This window comes from Ranitomeya imitator, chromosome 4 (genome assembly GCF_032444005.1).
Source record: "Ranitomeya imitator isolate aRanImi1 chromosome 4, aRanImi1.pri, whole genome shotgun sequence".
Taxonomy (NCBI): Eukaryota; Metazoa; Chordata; class Amphibia; order Anura; family Dendrobatidae; genus Ranitomeya; species Ranitomeya imitator.
Window position 1 is genome coordinate 296,216,314 of NC_091285.1, and position 16,598 is coordinate 296,232,911.

Genomic DNA, 16,598 nt, shown 5'->3' on the forward strand with positions numbered 1-16,598 from the left:
GTACTTGCTGATTTCAGGTCTTTCTGTAGCTATCCACAGGTGGTCCTTGACTCTTGGACAACTCTTCTGAATTCTTTTCACTCCTCTGTGATATCTTTCAGGAATCACCTGGTCATGGCCAGTTTAGGGTGAAATGATGTTCTTTCCTATTCCAGATTACGGCCCCAACAGAGCTCACTGGAGCCTTCAGTAGTTTAGAAATTCATCTGCAATAGTGATGAGCGAATATACTTGTTGCTCGGGTGATCTTCGAGTATTTGTGACTGCTCGAAGATTTAGTTTTTGTTGATTCAGCTGCTTGATTTAAAGCGATTAGCCAGCCTGAGTACATGTGGGGGTTGCCTGGTTGCTAGGGAATCCCACATGTAATCAAGCTGTCTAGTAGTCGCAAATCATCTAGCTGCGGCAAGGAAAACAAACTCCAAACACTAACAAATACTCACGAGACCACCCGAGCAACGAGTGTATTCGCTCATCACTAATCTGTAATCAATGCCATCAGTATGTTTTGCAACAACAAGGTTGCAAAGATATTGAGCCTACTTACCCATCATGAGATGTTGTGTGGCACCATGATAAAGAGACACCTTTTTTAAAGACCATGAGTTAAACCAGCTGATATTCTTCACTAAGTGGCAAGATTGCCTTCTAATTACGGATAGATTTCAGATGGTGTCATGACTTTTCATGGCTTTTTGCACCTCTCTTTCTTCATGTGTTCAATACCTTTTCCCTGTGTCATTTTTCATTATTACACATACCTAATTTATGAACATCTATGGTTTGATTTCTTTGCCTGTGCAGATTGGATGGGCTCTTACCGACATCTGGTGACAATTCCATGCATTTAGAGATATATTTACTTATAAAATGGAAAACTTGTTCAATACTTATTTCACCCACTGAAGATGTAAGTAACTTAAAGGGGTTGTCCAATACTCGGACAACATCTTCTCAAATGTTATTTCCGCATGTAAAATAACAGACTATACTGAGCTCCAGTGCCATTCCAGCGACATCGGCTCTTGCAAAACGTTATGTCATGTGAACGTTGCATCCAATCAGTGTTCGCTTCACTCTCAATTCTTTCGGATGAAACGCACATTCAAAGGAAGTTAGAGTAGCAGCAGCAGCTCTCAATAATTTCAAGTGCCAGTTTTGTCCAAAAGAAGTAAGAGTAAAGCGGACGCAGATTAGGCGCAAGGTTCATATAAAGTAATGTCACGTAAGCCCCGAGCTCATGAGGCAATGCAAAATCATGTAATCCCATGGGGACCAGGTGCCGATGTTGCTGGAAAGGTGCCAGCACCACAGGAGAGTATAGGCTGTTATTTTAACTGTATATTGATCTGGAATTCCTACAAGTCGGGCCCAATAGGCTAGAACCACGTTCTGTAGATCACTAGACTATAGTTTAGAACATCCCCTGATTGATCACTGACTGCTCATAGCTAATGATAAAGATATACTTTCTGGGTAGTGTCAGCTTAACACAAGGTGCTGTCTACTATTTTCAAGTAGGAAACTCTCAGAATGCAATACAGCATTCTAACCTGTATTATAATAGCGCAACTAAGTTGGTAACAGATTGTCAGAGTCAAAACTGAGCATTAAGGTATAAGAAGTACTGTACAGTTCCTCAGCATAGGTAAGATAAGTAAAGCAACTGTGTTAGACAACTTTTTTTGAAAATTATTTTTATGTATTCAACTGGAAGATGAATTTCAGCAGTGAACATCTATTTTATGTCATGTAAGTCTAAGAAAATATCATTTTATTGTGTGTATGTAAACCAATTTAATCATATAACTTATAGGCACAATAATTGTACCTCTGTAAATTTTGTGGTGGATACGTTTTTAGTGCACTCATCTCTTGACAGGATGGAGGCAAGGATGGAAATCAATATTTGATTTTAAAGGGAACCAGTCATCGTGGAACTACTCTGCAATCTATGGGCAGTATGTTATAAGGCAGGATAAATTGATAAATAGGCTTGCAGAAACAGATTCAGTATAAGTTGCATTCATTTAATTCCCTGTTCATTCTGAGCTTAACAGTCAAGAGAGCGGTCCTAATCAGTAATTGACTTTGCTGTAGAAAAGTGTGCACACAGTCAATCACAGATTACGGCCATATTCAATGATGGGTTCCCTTTAAATAATCTATAAAGATAAACCAAGCACATTAATACAAGTCAAATAAAACAGTAAAAGTAAGGAATATTTATACTATGTACATTTCTGATCTCAAATGCAGTATCCAGCAATAGACATGGGAGAATGGATTCCCAGGAGTCTGGCCAGGTAATTATTCTCTGACTGTTAGATGGTAGCCCTGCAAATCTCCTAATCTCCAGCCTTTCCCAGCTCTTATTTTGATTAGCCAGACTTGTGTGACATTTTGTATGTATGTCATTTGCAGGACTATCGTCCTATGGTCACAGGTTACTGACCTGGCCAATAGACTGGAGTCCTGTGAATCAATTCTTTCAACTCTATCCATCGATGTAAAAATCTGTCTAAAATGAAGTATTTCTATCCCTCTAGCTTCACATTAAGCTTGAAGAGGAACAATTATAGAAGCTTCATTCACAATGATCCCTTTACTTGTTGGCTACAAGAGAAGATGTAAACAGCACACAATTGATGTGTTGACTGATAATGGACATATGAACCTGTGTCCTACATGGTTGTAGCTCTACAGCTTCGAGAGGAGTGGCAAGCCATCATACATGTCCACTTTTAATTTAGTCCAGTCACAAATCTGCTGGAATGTAGTTCTGTCCTGTTTCAAGACTTTCGCAGCTTTCTTTAGTTTCTCTTCATTTCGCTCTAGATAGTTTTGGCCATCTGAAAGCAGCTGACTGAGTTTTTCCTTGCGGTTTTCATCAAGTGATATGTCTTCACTCATGACTGGGTTGAAGCGGAAATAGCTGTCTGGTGGTAGCAGAGCGTCCAGTGTTTTGTGCACCTCTGTATAATATTAAAAAAACAAAGAAAAAAAAACACATTACACAATTATAAAACCAGCAGTTATGTCTTTGACATTTACCATTTCATCCCAAGTTCAATACAGTGACTCTAAGAACAGTTTCTGACAGGGAGGTTTGGACTAGCCATAGGGCAGATCTGTCACGGGACTGATTGCGACACTTAAAAGTATTTGTGTCCTGAGATATTGTTAACACCGGTTCCTTCACTTACTTCACCATGACAAAAGCGACTTCATGCATCCTGCTTAGGTCAGGCGGTGAAATAACGTCACTGCATCACTCCGCCCTTGCTGGCTCACTACGAGACAAGCCAGAAGAGGAGATCGAGCCTAAGGTGCACAGGGAGCATGGATTAGGGGAGTATCCATTTTTTTAAATTTGTCCTATGTTAAAACTGGGATGCATCATACTGTATGGAGTACTATAAGATGAGGGACATCATACTGTATGGGTGGAGGGGTGTCACTGTATGGAAGGCTGTGAGGGACAATGTTGTGTATTGGGAGTTATGCAGTCATCATACTGTATGGGGGGGGGGCTGTGGGAGAATTTGTATAGCAAACTGTGCAGCCAGGATACTATATGGGAGTCTGTTGGGGCCAATACTGGGTATAAGGAAGCTGTGCAGCCATCATTCTGTATCGGGGGACGGTGGTGAACATCATACTATGTGGGGGCTGTAGTAACCATTATACTGTGTGGAGCCTTTGGTGACTATCATTGTGTAAGGGCTATGGTGACTACCATACTGTTTGGAGGGCTGTGGAGGCCATACTATGTGGTTTATGGGAGCCATCATTATGTGTGTGGAGCCTATGGGGTGCTGTGGGGTATTATACTGTGTAGGTGGAGGAATGTGGGAACATCATTCTAAGTGGGGTAATGTTTGGTGGCATCATATTCTATGAGGGCCATGGAAGGGGTATCATAGTTGGTAAGAACACTGTGTGGCTTCAGTAGGGGCACAATAACAATATGCCATGAATACACATAGAATACCTAAGATATATATATTTTTTTTTGCTGGAGTATGGTGGCCTCCATTTTTCCCCCAGACTTGTTCCTTTGACCCATGTGAATGGCAGTTCCAGTGATAGGGTAAACTGTAAAGCGCTGCGGAATATGTTAGCGCTATATAAAAATAAAGATTATTATTATTATTATATTATTATAGGGTCTGCTGCATCCTGTAGTGCATTAGTATTATAACCTAATATTGGTAAATACGGCTGCCTTTTTTTCTGCAATGTTTTTATGAATTTATGTCCTTTTTGGAGAGTTACTTTTAATTTTAGTGTAGGGACTCGTATGAAAATGAGGAACATTAATGTGAATTGCAAGCTTCCATATTTTGATCAAAATATTGAGCAACACTCCTTGAATCTTTGCTGTGATTATTACCTATTGTTCTTTTTTAGGTTACAACAGCTTCAAGACCCTTGGTGTTCTAGTAGTTTCATTTCATTAAAATGTCGTTCAAAATTTTATCCTACAATGTTAGAGGGTTAAACAGTCCCCAAAAAAGACATGCACTATGGAGAGAATTGAATGGGCTACAAGCAGATATTGCATGTATCCAAGAGTCAAAATTTCTGGCAGGAAACCACCCCTACTTTAATCACTGCAGCTTCCCTCATATTTTTGAAGCCTGCAACTCCAGCAAAAAAGCGGGGGTGATTACCCTGATCAGAAATACAGTCCCATTTGAGTTCCTTGAGGAACATGTTGATCCCAAAGGCAGATATCACATATTGGTTTGCAATATCAATGGCCAAGCTTGTACTTTAATCAATACATACACCCCAAACAAAAACCAGGTTAGTTTCCTATCTAAGCTTCTGAGGAAAATTAATAAGGTAAAGAAGGGTAACCTTATTTTCCTAGGAGATTTCAACGCCACTCCTGACAAAACAATAGACTCCTCTTCTGGCCTTAGACCAGCCTCAGAGGACCTGAATTGGTGGCTGGACAAGAATGAGCTTTATGACACCTTCAGATGTCTCAATTCCACATCTATAGAGTACACCCATTTTTCTTCAGTCCACCAATCAGCATCAAGGATTGACCTGATACTTTCGGATATCTTCTCTCTTGAGAAATTCAAAGGAGTAAATATCGGAGACAGGACATTGTCAGATCATTCCCCCGTCACCGGAGAAATTCTCCTTGGCCCCTCCCTAAAAAACTCCAGAACATGGAAATGCAGCTCATTCATTATTCACGACTCCATCCATGCGACCACGGTTCAAAACGATATAATCAATTTTTTCAATGAAAATCCCCCAGAAACCACTAACCCCTCAACCAATTGGTGTGCTCATAAAGCTGTCATCAGAGGCACCTTAATAAATATCTCCACCAAAATCAAAAAAGAAAAGAGGGTAAAAATACAAAAACTTCAGAAAGATATACGAAACTTGGAAAAAACCTTAATTGGGCTCCCCTCCCCCTCACCTAAAATCCATTCGGACTTAAACTCCCTTAGACAAGATTTAAAAACCCTCCTCTTCTCCCCTTACGAAGCAGCTCTCAACTCCTCTAAATACAAGGTATATTCCTCCTTGAACAAGCCTACCAAGTACAACGCAAATAGAATAAAAAAATTTAGGATCCACAATAAAATAAACAGAATTTCCTCCCTGACAGATAACACCATTCTGTCCCACCCCCAAGACAAAGCCAACGAATTTTCTAAATATTACTCCAAACTTTATAATTTAAACTTAGACCCATCATCTCCCCCTCCAAAAGAATCGGACATCAAATCCTACCTTGCCAGCATTAACCTTCCTTCTCTTTCGAAAGAAGAAATAGATTCTTTATCAGCCCTCTTCTCCTCCCTAGAGGTTGAAGAAGCCATCAACTACCTCAAAGTTCAGAAATCCCCGGGGCCAGATGGATTTTGCAATGCATATTATAAAGCCTTCGGGAAATATTTAACACCCCATCTGGTAAATCTGTTTAACTACGCCACTAAATCGGGTTCCTTTCCACCAGAAATGTTGGAGGCATCTATTGTCCTCATTCCTAAGCAATCGGGCGATCCCACATCTCCTGGTAGTTATAGGCCAATATCTCTCCTGAATTCAGATATAAAGATATATTCAAAAATATTAGCTAATAGACTCATTTTCCTTCTACCTAGGCTAATAGCTAATGACCAAATGGGTTTCATTAAAAATAGGCAACCACCAGACGCCACTAGAAGGATCCTGAACTCAATTAAGCTTACTAACAAATCCAAAACCCCAACAGTCTTCGTATCTCTCGACGCTGAAAAGGCCTTCGATTGTATCGATTGGAGCTTCCTTAAACAGACCCTCCAAAAATTCGGCTTTAACGACAACCTCATCTCCTCATTTATGTCAGTATACAAAGCACCCACAGCTAAAATCATCTGCAACAATCATATCTCAGATCCGTTTGAAATTAGCAACGGTACTAGACAAGGATGCCCCCTCTCCCCACTGCTCTTCAACTTGGCTCTTGAGCCCCTGGTGGAACGTATTAGACAAAATGCTTCCATCTCTAATAAATGCATAATCTCTAATAAACGCCACTACAAACTTAGTCTATTTGCCGATGATATAATCCTAACCCTCACCAACCCAGTAACCTCCACATTAGAAACCATTAAAGAATTGGAAAATTTTGCAGGCCTCTCCAAATTCAAGATCAACAGCTCAAAATCCAATATCTTACCCATCCATGTCAGCAAAAAAGAAATCAACCTCTTGAAAAATTCAACATCATTTAAGTGGTGTAGCGAGGAATTTCCCTATTTAGGGATCATAATTAATAAAAAATCTTGATAAAACTACCTCATCAAATTTGAAAAAAAATCGACGAATTACTTACAAAAGACTGCACCACTTTCAATGATAAAAGCTTATCCTGGTGGGGGAGAAATCTGACGGTTAAAATGTTTACATTACCAAAAATCCTTTATATCCTTAGATGCATACCCCTTCCCATCTCCTCATCTGCCCTTATGAAGTTCCAAACACGATTGAACAACTTCATCTGGAATAACAAAAAACCTAGAACAAACACCAGATCCCTTTATAAAACAAAAATACACGGAGGAATGGACCTTCCCAATATCACTGCCCATTACAACACGCTCCTACTAAAACAGAGCTCGTCCTGGTGGTCAGACCAGAACGAGCCTGCATGGCTCGACTTGGAGGTGAAAATCAATGATGGCAAACCTCTTAAACCCATAATTCTCAAGGCCATAACTAGTTCCCCCCCAAAAATCCACAATCACCCAATTTTTCAAGCGATTTCACTCGCATGGTCCACAATCTCAACAAAAGGGGAAAGTGGTCAAAATGGATCTGTACAGCTCAAACTTTCCCTACCATTCATCTACTCAATTCTGAATCTAGACTTACCCCCTATATGGGATGACTTAAAAATCCAAACCCTGGGTGACATCTTCAATGGGTCTAAATTCCTAGACTTTGGATCACTAAAAAATAAATTTAACGCCCCCTCGTCCTTTTTCCTCGATTATATGATTCTGAGGGAAAATCTAATTCCTTGACCTCAAATTGAGACTCTCAGAATCTTCTTTAAAAATCCTAACTAATCCAAACCATTCCATTTTTTGGAGCCATAAGTTCATATACAATAGCTTCAACAAAGTTACATAGTTATTAAGGTTGAAGGAAGACTATATGTCCATCTAGTTCAACCCATAGCCTAACCTAACATGCCCTAACATGTTGATCCAGAGGAAGGCAAAAAAACCCCATGTGCAAAGAGTAAGCTCCACATTGGGGAAAAAAATTCCTTCCCGACTCCACATACGGCAATCAGACTAGTTCCCTGGATCAACGCCCTATCAAGGAATCTAGTGTATATACCCTGTAACATTATACTTTTCCAGAAAGGTATCCAGTCCCCTCTTAAATTTAAGTAATGAATCACTCATTACAACATCATACGGCAGAGAGTTCCATAGTCTCACTGCTCTTACAGTAAAGAATCCGCGTCTGTTATTATGCTTAAACCTTTTTTCCTCCAACCGCAGAGGATGCCCCCTTGTCCCTGTTTCAGGTCTATGATTAAAAAGATCATCAGAAAGGTCTTTGTACTGTCCCCTCATATATTTATACATTAAAATAAGATCACCCCTTAGTCTTCGTTTTTCCAAACTAACTAGCCCCAAGTGTAATAACCTATCTTGGTATTGCAGACCCCCCAGTCCTCTAATAACCTTGGTCGCTCATCTCTGCACCCGCTCCAGTTCAGCTATGTCTTTCTTATACACCGGAGACCAGAACTGTGCACAGTATTCTAAGTGTGGTCGAACTAGTGACTTGTATAGAGGTAAAATTATATTCTCCTCATGAGCATCTATGCCTCTTTTAATGCATCCCATTATTTTATTTGCCTTTGTAGCAGCTGCCTGACACTGGCCACTGAATTTAAGTTTGTCATCCACCCATACACCCAGGTCTTTTTCATTGACGGTTTTGCCCAGAGTTTTAGAATTAAGCACATAATTATACATCTTATTACTTCTACCCAAGTGCATGACCTTACATTTATCCCCACTAAAGCTCATTTGCCATTTATCAGCCCAAGCTTCTAGTTTACATAAATCATCCTGTAATATAAAATTGTCCTCCTCTGTATTGATTACCCTGCAGAGTTTAGTGTCATCTGCAAATATTGAAATTCTACTCTGAATGCCCCCTACAAGGTCATTAATAAATATGTTAAAAAGAAGAGGGCCCAATACTGACCCCTGTGGTACCCCACTGCTAACCGCTACCCAGTTCGAGTGTGCTCCATTAATAACCACCCTTTGTTTCCTATCCCTGAGCCAGCTCTCAACCCACTTGCACATATTTTCCCCTATCCCCATTATTCTCATTTTATGTATCAACCTTTTGTGTGGCACCGTATCAAAAGCTTTTGAAAAGTCCATATACACTACATCCACTGGGTTCCCTTGGTCCAATCCGGAACTTACCTCTTCATAGAAACTGATCAAATTAGTCTGACATGAACGGTCCCTAGTAAACCCGTGCTGATACTGAGTCATGAGGTTATTCCTCTTCAGATACTCCAGTATAGCGTCCCTTAGAATGCCCTCCAGGATTTTAAAAAAACAACCTAAATCCAAATATATGTGGAATCCTAGACCAACTCAAAAAACCAAAACAAACAAGGATACCTAAAAAATAACCTTTATTATGAATCACTAAAAAAATACTCTTTTCATAAATGACAAACAAAATACTAGCAAACATATAATTATGTACCTGTAAGGCCCTAGGAAAAGTCTGCACTGAGACCTACCTATCAGTGGAGGTTGGCACCCTAAGTTTCTGCGGTTGGCGCCCCCACTCCGCGTCGACTAACCCTAGGGAGTCCCTAGAGGACCCTAGATAGGGAACCCTAAAAAAGACCTAGCAGATCCCTAACGGAAGACCTACCTAGCAGTGGGGGTTGGCACCCTAATGTGAAGCGGTAGGCGCCCCCACTCAACGTCGACTGACCCTAGAAGCCCTAAATTGTCCCTAATAGGAATAGAATAAAGAAAATGTCCCACAAACAAACCCAAACACCCCAAAAAAAGGAGAAGGAAAAATAAATAAAACAAAAAAACAAGAAGATATAATAATCAAAAATATGTGAAGGATCTAATGCGTTGCTTGAATATGCATATATTACATATAGTAGACAATTATGTCTATAGTAATAACCATCAGCAAAAAAGATTCACAAAAATGGGGTGAATGAGAAAATATTATTGTCCATATTTAATATAAACATGCGATCCTTTTCTGGCTAAAGGAGTAAAGAAATACTTGAGGTATATATTCAAATGCTAAGGTATACAAGCATGGTCACCCGCTATACAAAAAGTCAACCACATAGTATACCATCATTAGAGACCTCAATTAAGTAACAAAATACAGCAACTAGAAAATCAGATGTATAACTCCTAAAACCCAAATAAAGAAACATCAATGCTTAATAAAGATTGCCCATAGTCACATTTGAAACAGTACTTTAGAGATAAGTCGCACCAAATTTGCTTATGCTGTTATTATAATTACAATATATACCTCACAAGAGCAGATGTTATTGTTTCAATGTGTGTTTCAAAGTGACAGGTCCCGTCACAACCCACCACAAAACCTCCATGGGTACAACAAATAATGGGGCAGGACACAATAATCCCCCTCACAGAAAGCAAAAACAGAGAGCAATCAATACTCATCTGAAAGCCCGTAATGGATATGGGGCGATGTTAGATAAATCCAAGTAGCCCGGGTCCGTGGTGGGTATACGGTTTCCTCAGATGAAACCGGACATCTAATTAAGCAGACAACAGCAGTCTCCCCGACCAGTGCCCGACGCGTTTCCCCCCCATGTAGATGGAACGGGGGTTCATCAGGGGTATTGTAGCCGCAAGCAAGAAGAAATATAGATGCTGTAGTGTACTCACCAGATATGCCCCTATAAATACACGTGGGTAAGTGTGGAGCACGCCAACTAAGGACTACCTCCGGAAATAACGTCATCCAGAGGAGTCTGCGCTAGGTGAGACGCATGATGCGTTCCATAATAAAAAATAGAACCGCGCATGCGTCGCGCAACTCCACGCCTCCAAAAGAATCTCGGAGCTGTGGCATTATGAAGCGGATACTCCGATAGTGGAGCGCAACAGTGCGTTCCATGTGGCGCATGCGTGATGTTTAGAACGAATATCACGCAGGTACACAATGTGAGCCGTAATAGGAACAGACAGCGCATGCGATGTGGAAGCGCTGAATGAATGCGCCCTCGTGTAAAGCGCTATCATAGCACAATGTGAGCCATAATAGGCACAGAGAGCGCAAATAATAGAAGCGCTGAATGAATGCGCCTACGAATACAGTGCTGTCAAGGCACAGTCTTAGATAATAGGAATATAACCACCTAGGCAGCATATGTAAATACAGGGAAAAACCCTGTTATTAAAACTAAAACTAGAGTGAACGCCACATAGATTAAATGATAAGCACTTGTATATAGTAACCCACGTATAAGAAAAACCGGCCTGAATTGGCCATAATAGGAATAAATAAGTCCATATACCAAAGTGAGTAAATACTACAGCACACATTAGGACAACAAACAGAAAAAAACGAAAAGAGAAATAAATCAATATAATGCCCCAAAAATGAGACACACATTAGAAAATGTATAAATATACCTGGCTATAGCACTAATATCAAAGGACTTGACAGGGGGCTAGATAAAACCAGTAAAGGTCAGCTGTTCGTTGAGGCCCAGAGGGCTCATCGATCTCATTAAATAAATCCATCTTGTTTCACGCTGAATGATTTTTTTGTCCCAGTCACCCCGTCTTACCGAGGGAGGGATAACTTCAATAACCCTAAAGCTAAGGGAGCCTGGATCCCCACCATGTGTATTGATGACATGTCGTGCAATTGGAGTATCCCTGCAGTGCCGGATATCCCCAAGGTGTTCACCTATCCGAACCCTAAGTTCTCTTTTTGTTTTGCCCACGTAATCCTTGGGGCACGAACACGTGCAGAGATACACGACCCCTACTGTTTTGCAGTTCGCAAACTGTCTCATGGAGAAGATCCTATTTGTGGCTGAACTCTGAAAGGTGTTAGAGATGCACATAAATCTACAAAACGAGCAATGTCCACATCTAAATGTGCCGGTTGATCTATTTTCCAGCCAAGTACCCTGTTTTTTAGGGGGCACAAAGTGGCTATGGACGATGCTGTCTTTGATTGACCTTCCCCTTCTATACGTGATCGATGGATGTGGAGAGATAAACCCACTAACATCCGGGTCAGACCTCAATATTTGCCAGTGTCTCTTAAAGATGTCGAACACTTTTTTGGACTGGTCATCAAAGGTACCAATGAGACGTGTAGTAAACGTCGCATCAGTCTCAGTCTTTGGTACCAAGAGAGACGTCCTATTAGAGTCCAAGGCTGTCTTAAATGCGGAACCAATCACATCATCGGGGTAACCCCTATTCCTAAAGCGATGTTTAAGTTCAGTGGATCTACATTTAAAGTCACTAAGGGAAGAGCAGTTTCTTCGTAAACGAAGAAACTGTCCCTTAGGGATACCACGTTTCAAAGGAAAGGGATGATGACTCTCCCATCTTAAAAGGCTATTTGTGGCTGTTGGTTTTCGATAGATGGACGTACCGAGAGAACCATCACCAAGCCTTTCAATGAGGACATCAAGAAAGGTGATGCTGTCACCCCCTATTTCGAAGGTGAAGTATAGACCTTCCAATGTGGTGTTTGGATACCTCAGGAAGTCAGAGAATGAACCAGCATCACCCTTCCACAGGACAAGGATGTCATCTATATATCTGCCCCAGAAAATAATCCTGGGGCACCATGTGACATCCTCGTCCCTAAAAACAAAGGTGTCCTCCCACCAGCCCAGGAGCAAATTAGCATATGTGGGGGCACAAGGGCTCCCCATTGCTGTGCCCCTGAGCTGGTGGTACCACTTCCCATTGAAGAGGAAATAGTTCCGTTGAAGTACAAACTCCAGAAGTTCAATCAAAAAGGCGTTATGTAACGCAAAATGGGTGCCTCTACTGCCAAGGAAGTATTTAACTGCTCTGAGGCCATCCTGATGGCGGATACTACTGTATAGTGCCTCCACATCAATGGAGGCAATGATGGTATCAGGTTCTATTACAATGCCCTCTAATTTCATCAGGAGGTCACTTGTGTCCCTGATGTAGGAGGGTAGAGCAGTAACGAAAGACCTTAGTAGTTTATCCACATATACACTCGAATTTTGTGAAAGGGCATCCGTCCCTGACACAATGGGGCGTCCTTTCAAGGGACTAAGGCCCTTATGCACTTTGGGGAGTGCATAGAAAGTTGCCACAGTTGGAAATTTAGGTAACAAGAAATTATGTTCATTGCTCGAAATAAGTTTGAGCCCAATTGCTCGATTGAGGATGCTCTTCAGCTCCGAGGTATAACCCACAGTTGGGTCGTTTTTTAGAACCTCATAAGACGATCTGTCCGACAAGATGGAATAACACATGTCCACATATTGAGAGGAGTCTAAAATAACAATATTTCCGCCTTTGTCAGACGGTTTGATGACAATTAAATTGTTATTTTTAAGATTATCAAGTGATCTCCTCTCAGCTACTGTGAGGTTAGGGTGAGTAGGGTCCAGATCAGGAATGATGTTATTGATTTCCTGCGAGACCAGTTTTTGAAAGATCTCAATACTTCCATAGTCGCTAGGTGGCGGCAATCGTTTACTCGCTGGTTTCAGATCTGTGAATGGACCCTCACCAGCTGCTCTCACCCCTTCCTCACTAAGTTCAGTCAATATATCGACATCAGTCAGATCATCCATGGAAATACCCAATTGTTGGCATCTCTGGAGGTCATTCCTTTGAAAGAAACGTCTCCATTTAAGTTTCCTCGTAAAGAGGTCCAAGTCTTTGATCCATACAAATGGATCGAATCTCATCGTGGGGACGAAAGAAAGGCCTTTACCCAAAACCTGCTTCTCATTGTCTTTCAATTGATAAGTAGACAGATTAATAATCTGATTGCTGTCGTTCATGGCAGATAAATTCCTTTCTGTTAGTTGTTGGAATTCCGAGTCCGCAGGTGGTAAATACTTCCCCCCCGATCCTCTAAAAAAGAGGAAGATGAAGAAGTAGAGGGTTGATATCCCCTGTCTTGCCTTTGATTTTGCCATCGTCGCCCCCCTCTCTTGCCACGATTCCTAGGTTTCGTGAATTGTGTCGCCAAATAACCCCTTGATGCTGAGTCTACGTCTGAGGAGTCGATATCAGATGAAGATACGTCAGTAGTTGGTACTGAGGAGACTTGTAATGAAGGGTACGCTCTTTTCTCTTTAAACTCAGAACAATCCTTGATAAACCGTTTGTGTTTCCTCTCCTTTATTTCCAGGTGGAATTTTTCCACCGCGTTTTTGAGAGACTCTTCTCTATTATTAAATTCTGGATCGCTCTTAAATTTCAAGATGGAATCTATGTGCTCCTTGAGTTTAATCGAAGAGCTTTCCAAAGTCTTTTTTTCCTCCTCCAAAAGTATCTGCATAAAGCGCAGTGAAGATGAAATTGATTCCTCCTCCCACTTACCAAGTAGTGTGGGGGAAACGCACCTAGGAGCTGGCAAGAGATGTATCCTGAGGCCACGTGGAACTATCCGATGTTTAATATAGTTGTCCAAAGACTGAACCTCCCACCAGGATTTAATATTATTTCTATAGATTGTCAAAAGATCAGCAAATAGGTTTCTCAAAGTGGGGGTAGATGATGAACCTCCCGTGCCCTCGACGTCCGAAAAGACCTCTCTAGCATCATCAAGCCACCTCTTATTGTCTACAGGTCCTGAAAGAAAGCTAGCCATGTCCTAGATCCAAAAAACAACCTAAATCCAAATATATGTGGAATCCTAGACCAACTCAAAAAACCAAAACAAACAAGGATACCTAAAAAATAACCTTTATTATGAATCACTAAAAAAATACTCTTTTCATAAATGACAAACAAAATACTAGCAAACATATAACTATGTACCTGTAAGGCCCTAGGAAAAGTCTGCACTGAGACCTACCTATCAGTGGAGGTTGGCACCCTAAGTTTCTGCGGTTGGCGCCCCCACTCCGCGTCGACTAACCCTAGGGAGTCCCTAGAGGACCCTAGATAGGGAACCCTAAAAAAGACCTAGCAGATCCCTAACGGAAGACCTACCTAGCAGTGGGGGTTGGCACCCTAATGTGAAGCGGTAGGCGCCCCCACTCAACGTCGACTGACCCTAGAAGCCCTAAATTGTCCCTAATAGGAATAGAATAAAGAAAATGTCCCACAAACAAACCCAAACACCCCAAAAAAAGGAGAAGGAAAAATAAATAAAACAAAAAAACAAGAAGATATAATAATCAAAAATATGTGAAGGATCTAATGCGTTGCTTGAATATGCATATATTACATATAGTAGACAATTATGTCTATAGTAATAACCATCAGCAAAAAAGATTCACAAAAATGGGGTGAATGAGAAAATATTATTGTCCATATTTAATATAAACATGCGATCCTTTTCTGGCTAAAGGAGTAAAGAAATACTTGAGGTATATATTCAAATGCTAAGGTATACAAGCATGGTCACCCGCTATACAAAAAGTCAACCACATAGTATACCATCATTAGAGACCTCAATTAAGTAACAAAATACAGCAACTAGAAAATCAGATGTATAACTCCTAAAACCCAAATAAAGAAACATCAATGCTTAATAAAGATTGCCCATAGTCACATTTGAAACAGTACTTTAGAGATAAGTCGCACCAAATTTGCTTATGCTGTTATTATAATTACAATATATACCGCACAAGAGCAGATGTTATTGTTTCAATGTGTGTTTCAAAGTGACAGGTCCCGTCACAACCCACCACAAAACCTCCATGGGTACAACAAATAATGGGGCAGGACACAATAATCCCCCTCACAGAAAGCAAAAACAGAGAGCAATCAATACTCATCTGAAAGCCCGTAATGGATATGGGGCGATGTTAGATAAATCCAAGTAGTCCTTTGATATTAGTGCTATAGCCAGGTATATTTATACATTTTCTAATGTGTGTCTCATTTTTGGGGCATTATATTGATTTATTTCTCTTTTCGTTTTTTTCTGTTTGTTGTCCTAATGTGTGCTGTAGTATTTACTCACTTTGGTATATGGACTTATTTATTCCTATTATGGCCAATTCAGGCCGGTTTTTCTTATACGTGGGTTACTATATACAAGTGCTTATCATTTAATCTATGTGGCGTTCACTCTAGTTTTAGTTTTAATAACAGGGTTTTTCCCTGTATTTACATATGCTGCCTAGGTGGTTATATTCCTATTATCTAAGACTGTGCCTTGACAGCACTGTATTCGTAGGCGCATTCATTCAGCGCTTCTATTATTTGCGCTCTCTGTGCCTATTATGGCTCACATTGTGCTATGATAGCGCTTTACACGAGGGCGCATTCATTCAGCGCTTCCACATCGCATGCGCTGTCTGTTCCTATTACGGCTCACATTGTGTACCTGCGTGATATTCGTTCTAAACATCACGCATGCGCCACATGGAACGCACTGTTGCGCTCCACTATCGGAGTATCCGCTTCATAATGCCACAGCTCCGAGATTCTTTTGGAGGCGTGGAGTTGCGCGACGCATGCGCGGTTCTATTTTTTATTATGGAACGCATCATGCGTCTCACCTAGCGCAGACTCCTCTGGATGACGTTATTTCCGGAGGTAGTCCTTAGTTGGCGTGCTCCACACTTACCCACGTGTATTTATAGGGGCATATCTGGTGAGTACACTACAGCATCTATATTTCTTCTTGCTTGCGGCTACAATACCCCTGATGAACCCCCGTTCCATCTACATGGGGGGGAAACGCGTCGGGCACTGGTCGGGGAGACTGCTGTTGTCTGCTTAATTAGATGTCCGGTTTCATCTGAGGAAACCGTATACCCACCACGGACCCGGGCTACTTGGATTTATCTAACATCGCCCCATATCCATTACGGGCTT

The 16,598-nt window shown here is 41.0% G+C and overlaps 1 protein-coding gene across 3 annotated transcripts in view; it reads right to left on the minus strand.

Moving 5' to 3' along the window:
- Positions 1-2,675: 2,675 nt before the first annotated feature.
- Positions 2,676-16,598, minus strand: part of PNPLA8 (patatin like phospholipase domain containing 8) — a 117,823-nt gene continuing 103,900 nt past the window's right edge. For all 3 annotated transcript variants that reach the window (XM_069764785.1, XM_069764784.1, XM_069764786.1), the window contains one exon: positions 2,676-2,975. In XM_069764785.1, coding sequence (XP_069620886.1) covers positions 2,701-2,975 — 275 coding nt within the window. In that variant the 3' untranslated portion in view covers positions 2,676-2,700. The remainder of the gene's footprint in view (positions 2,976-16,598) is intronic.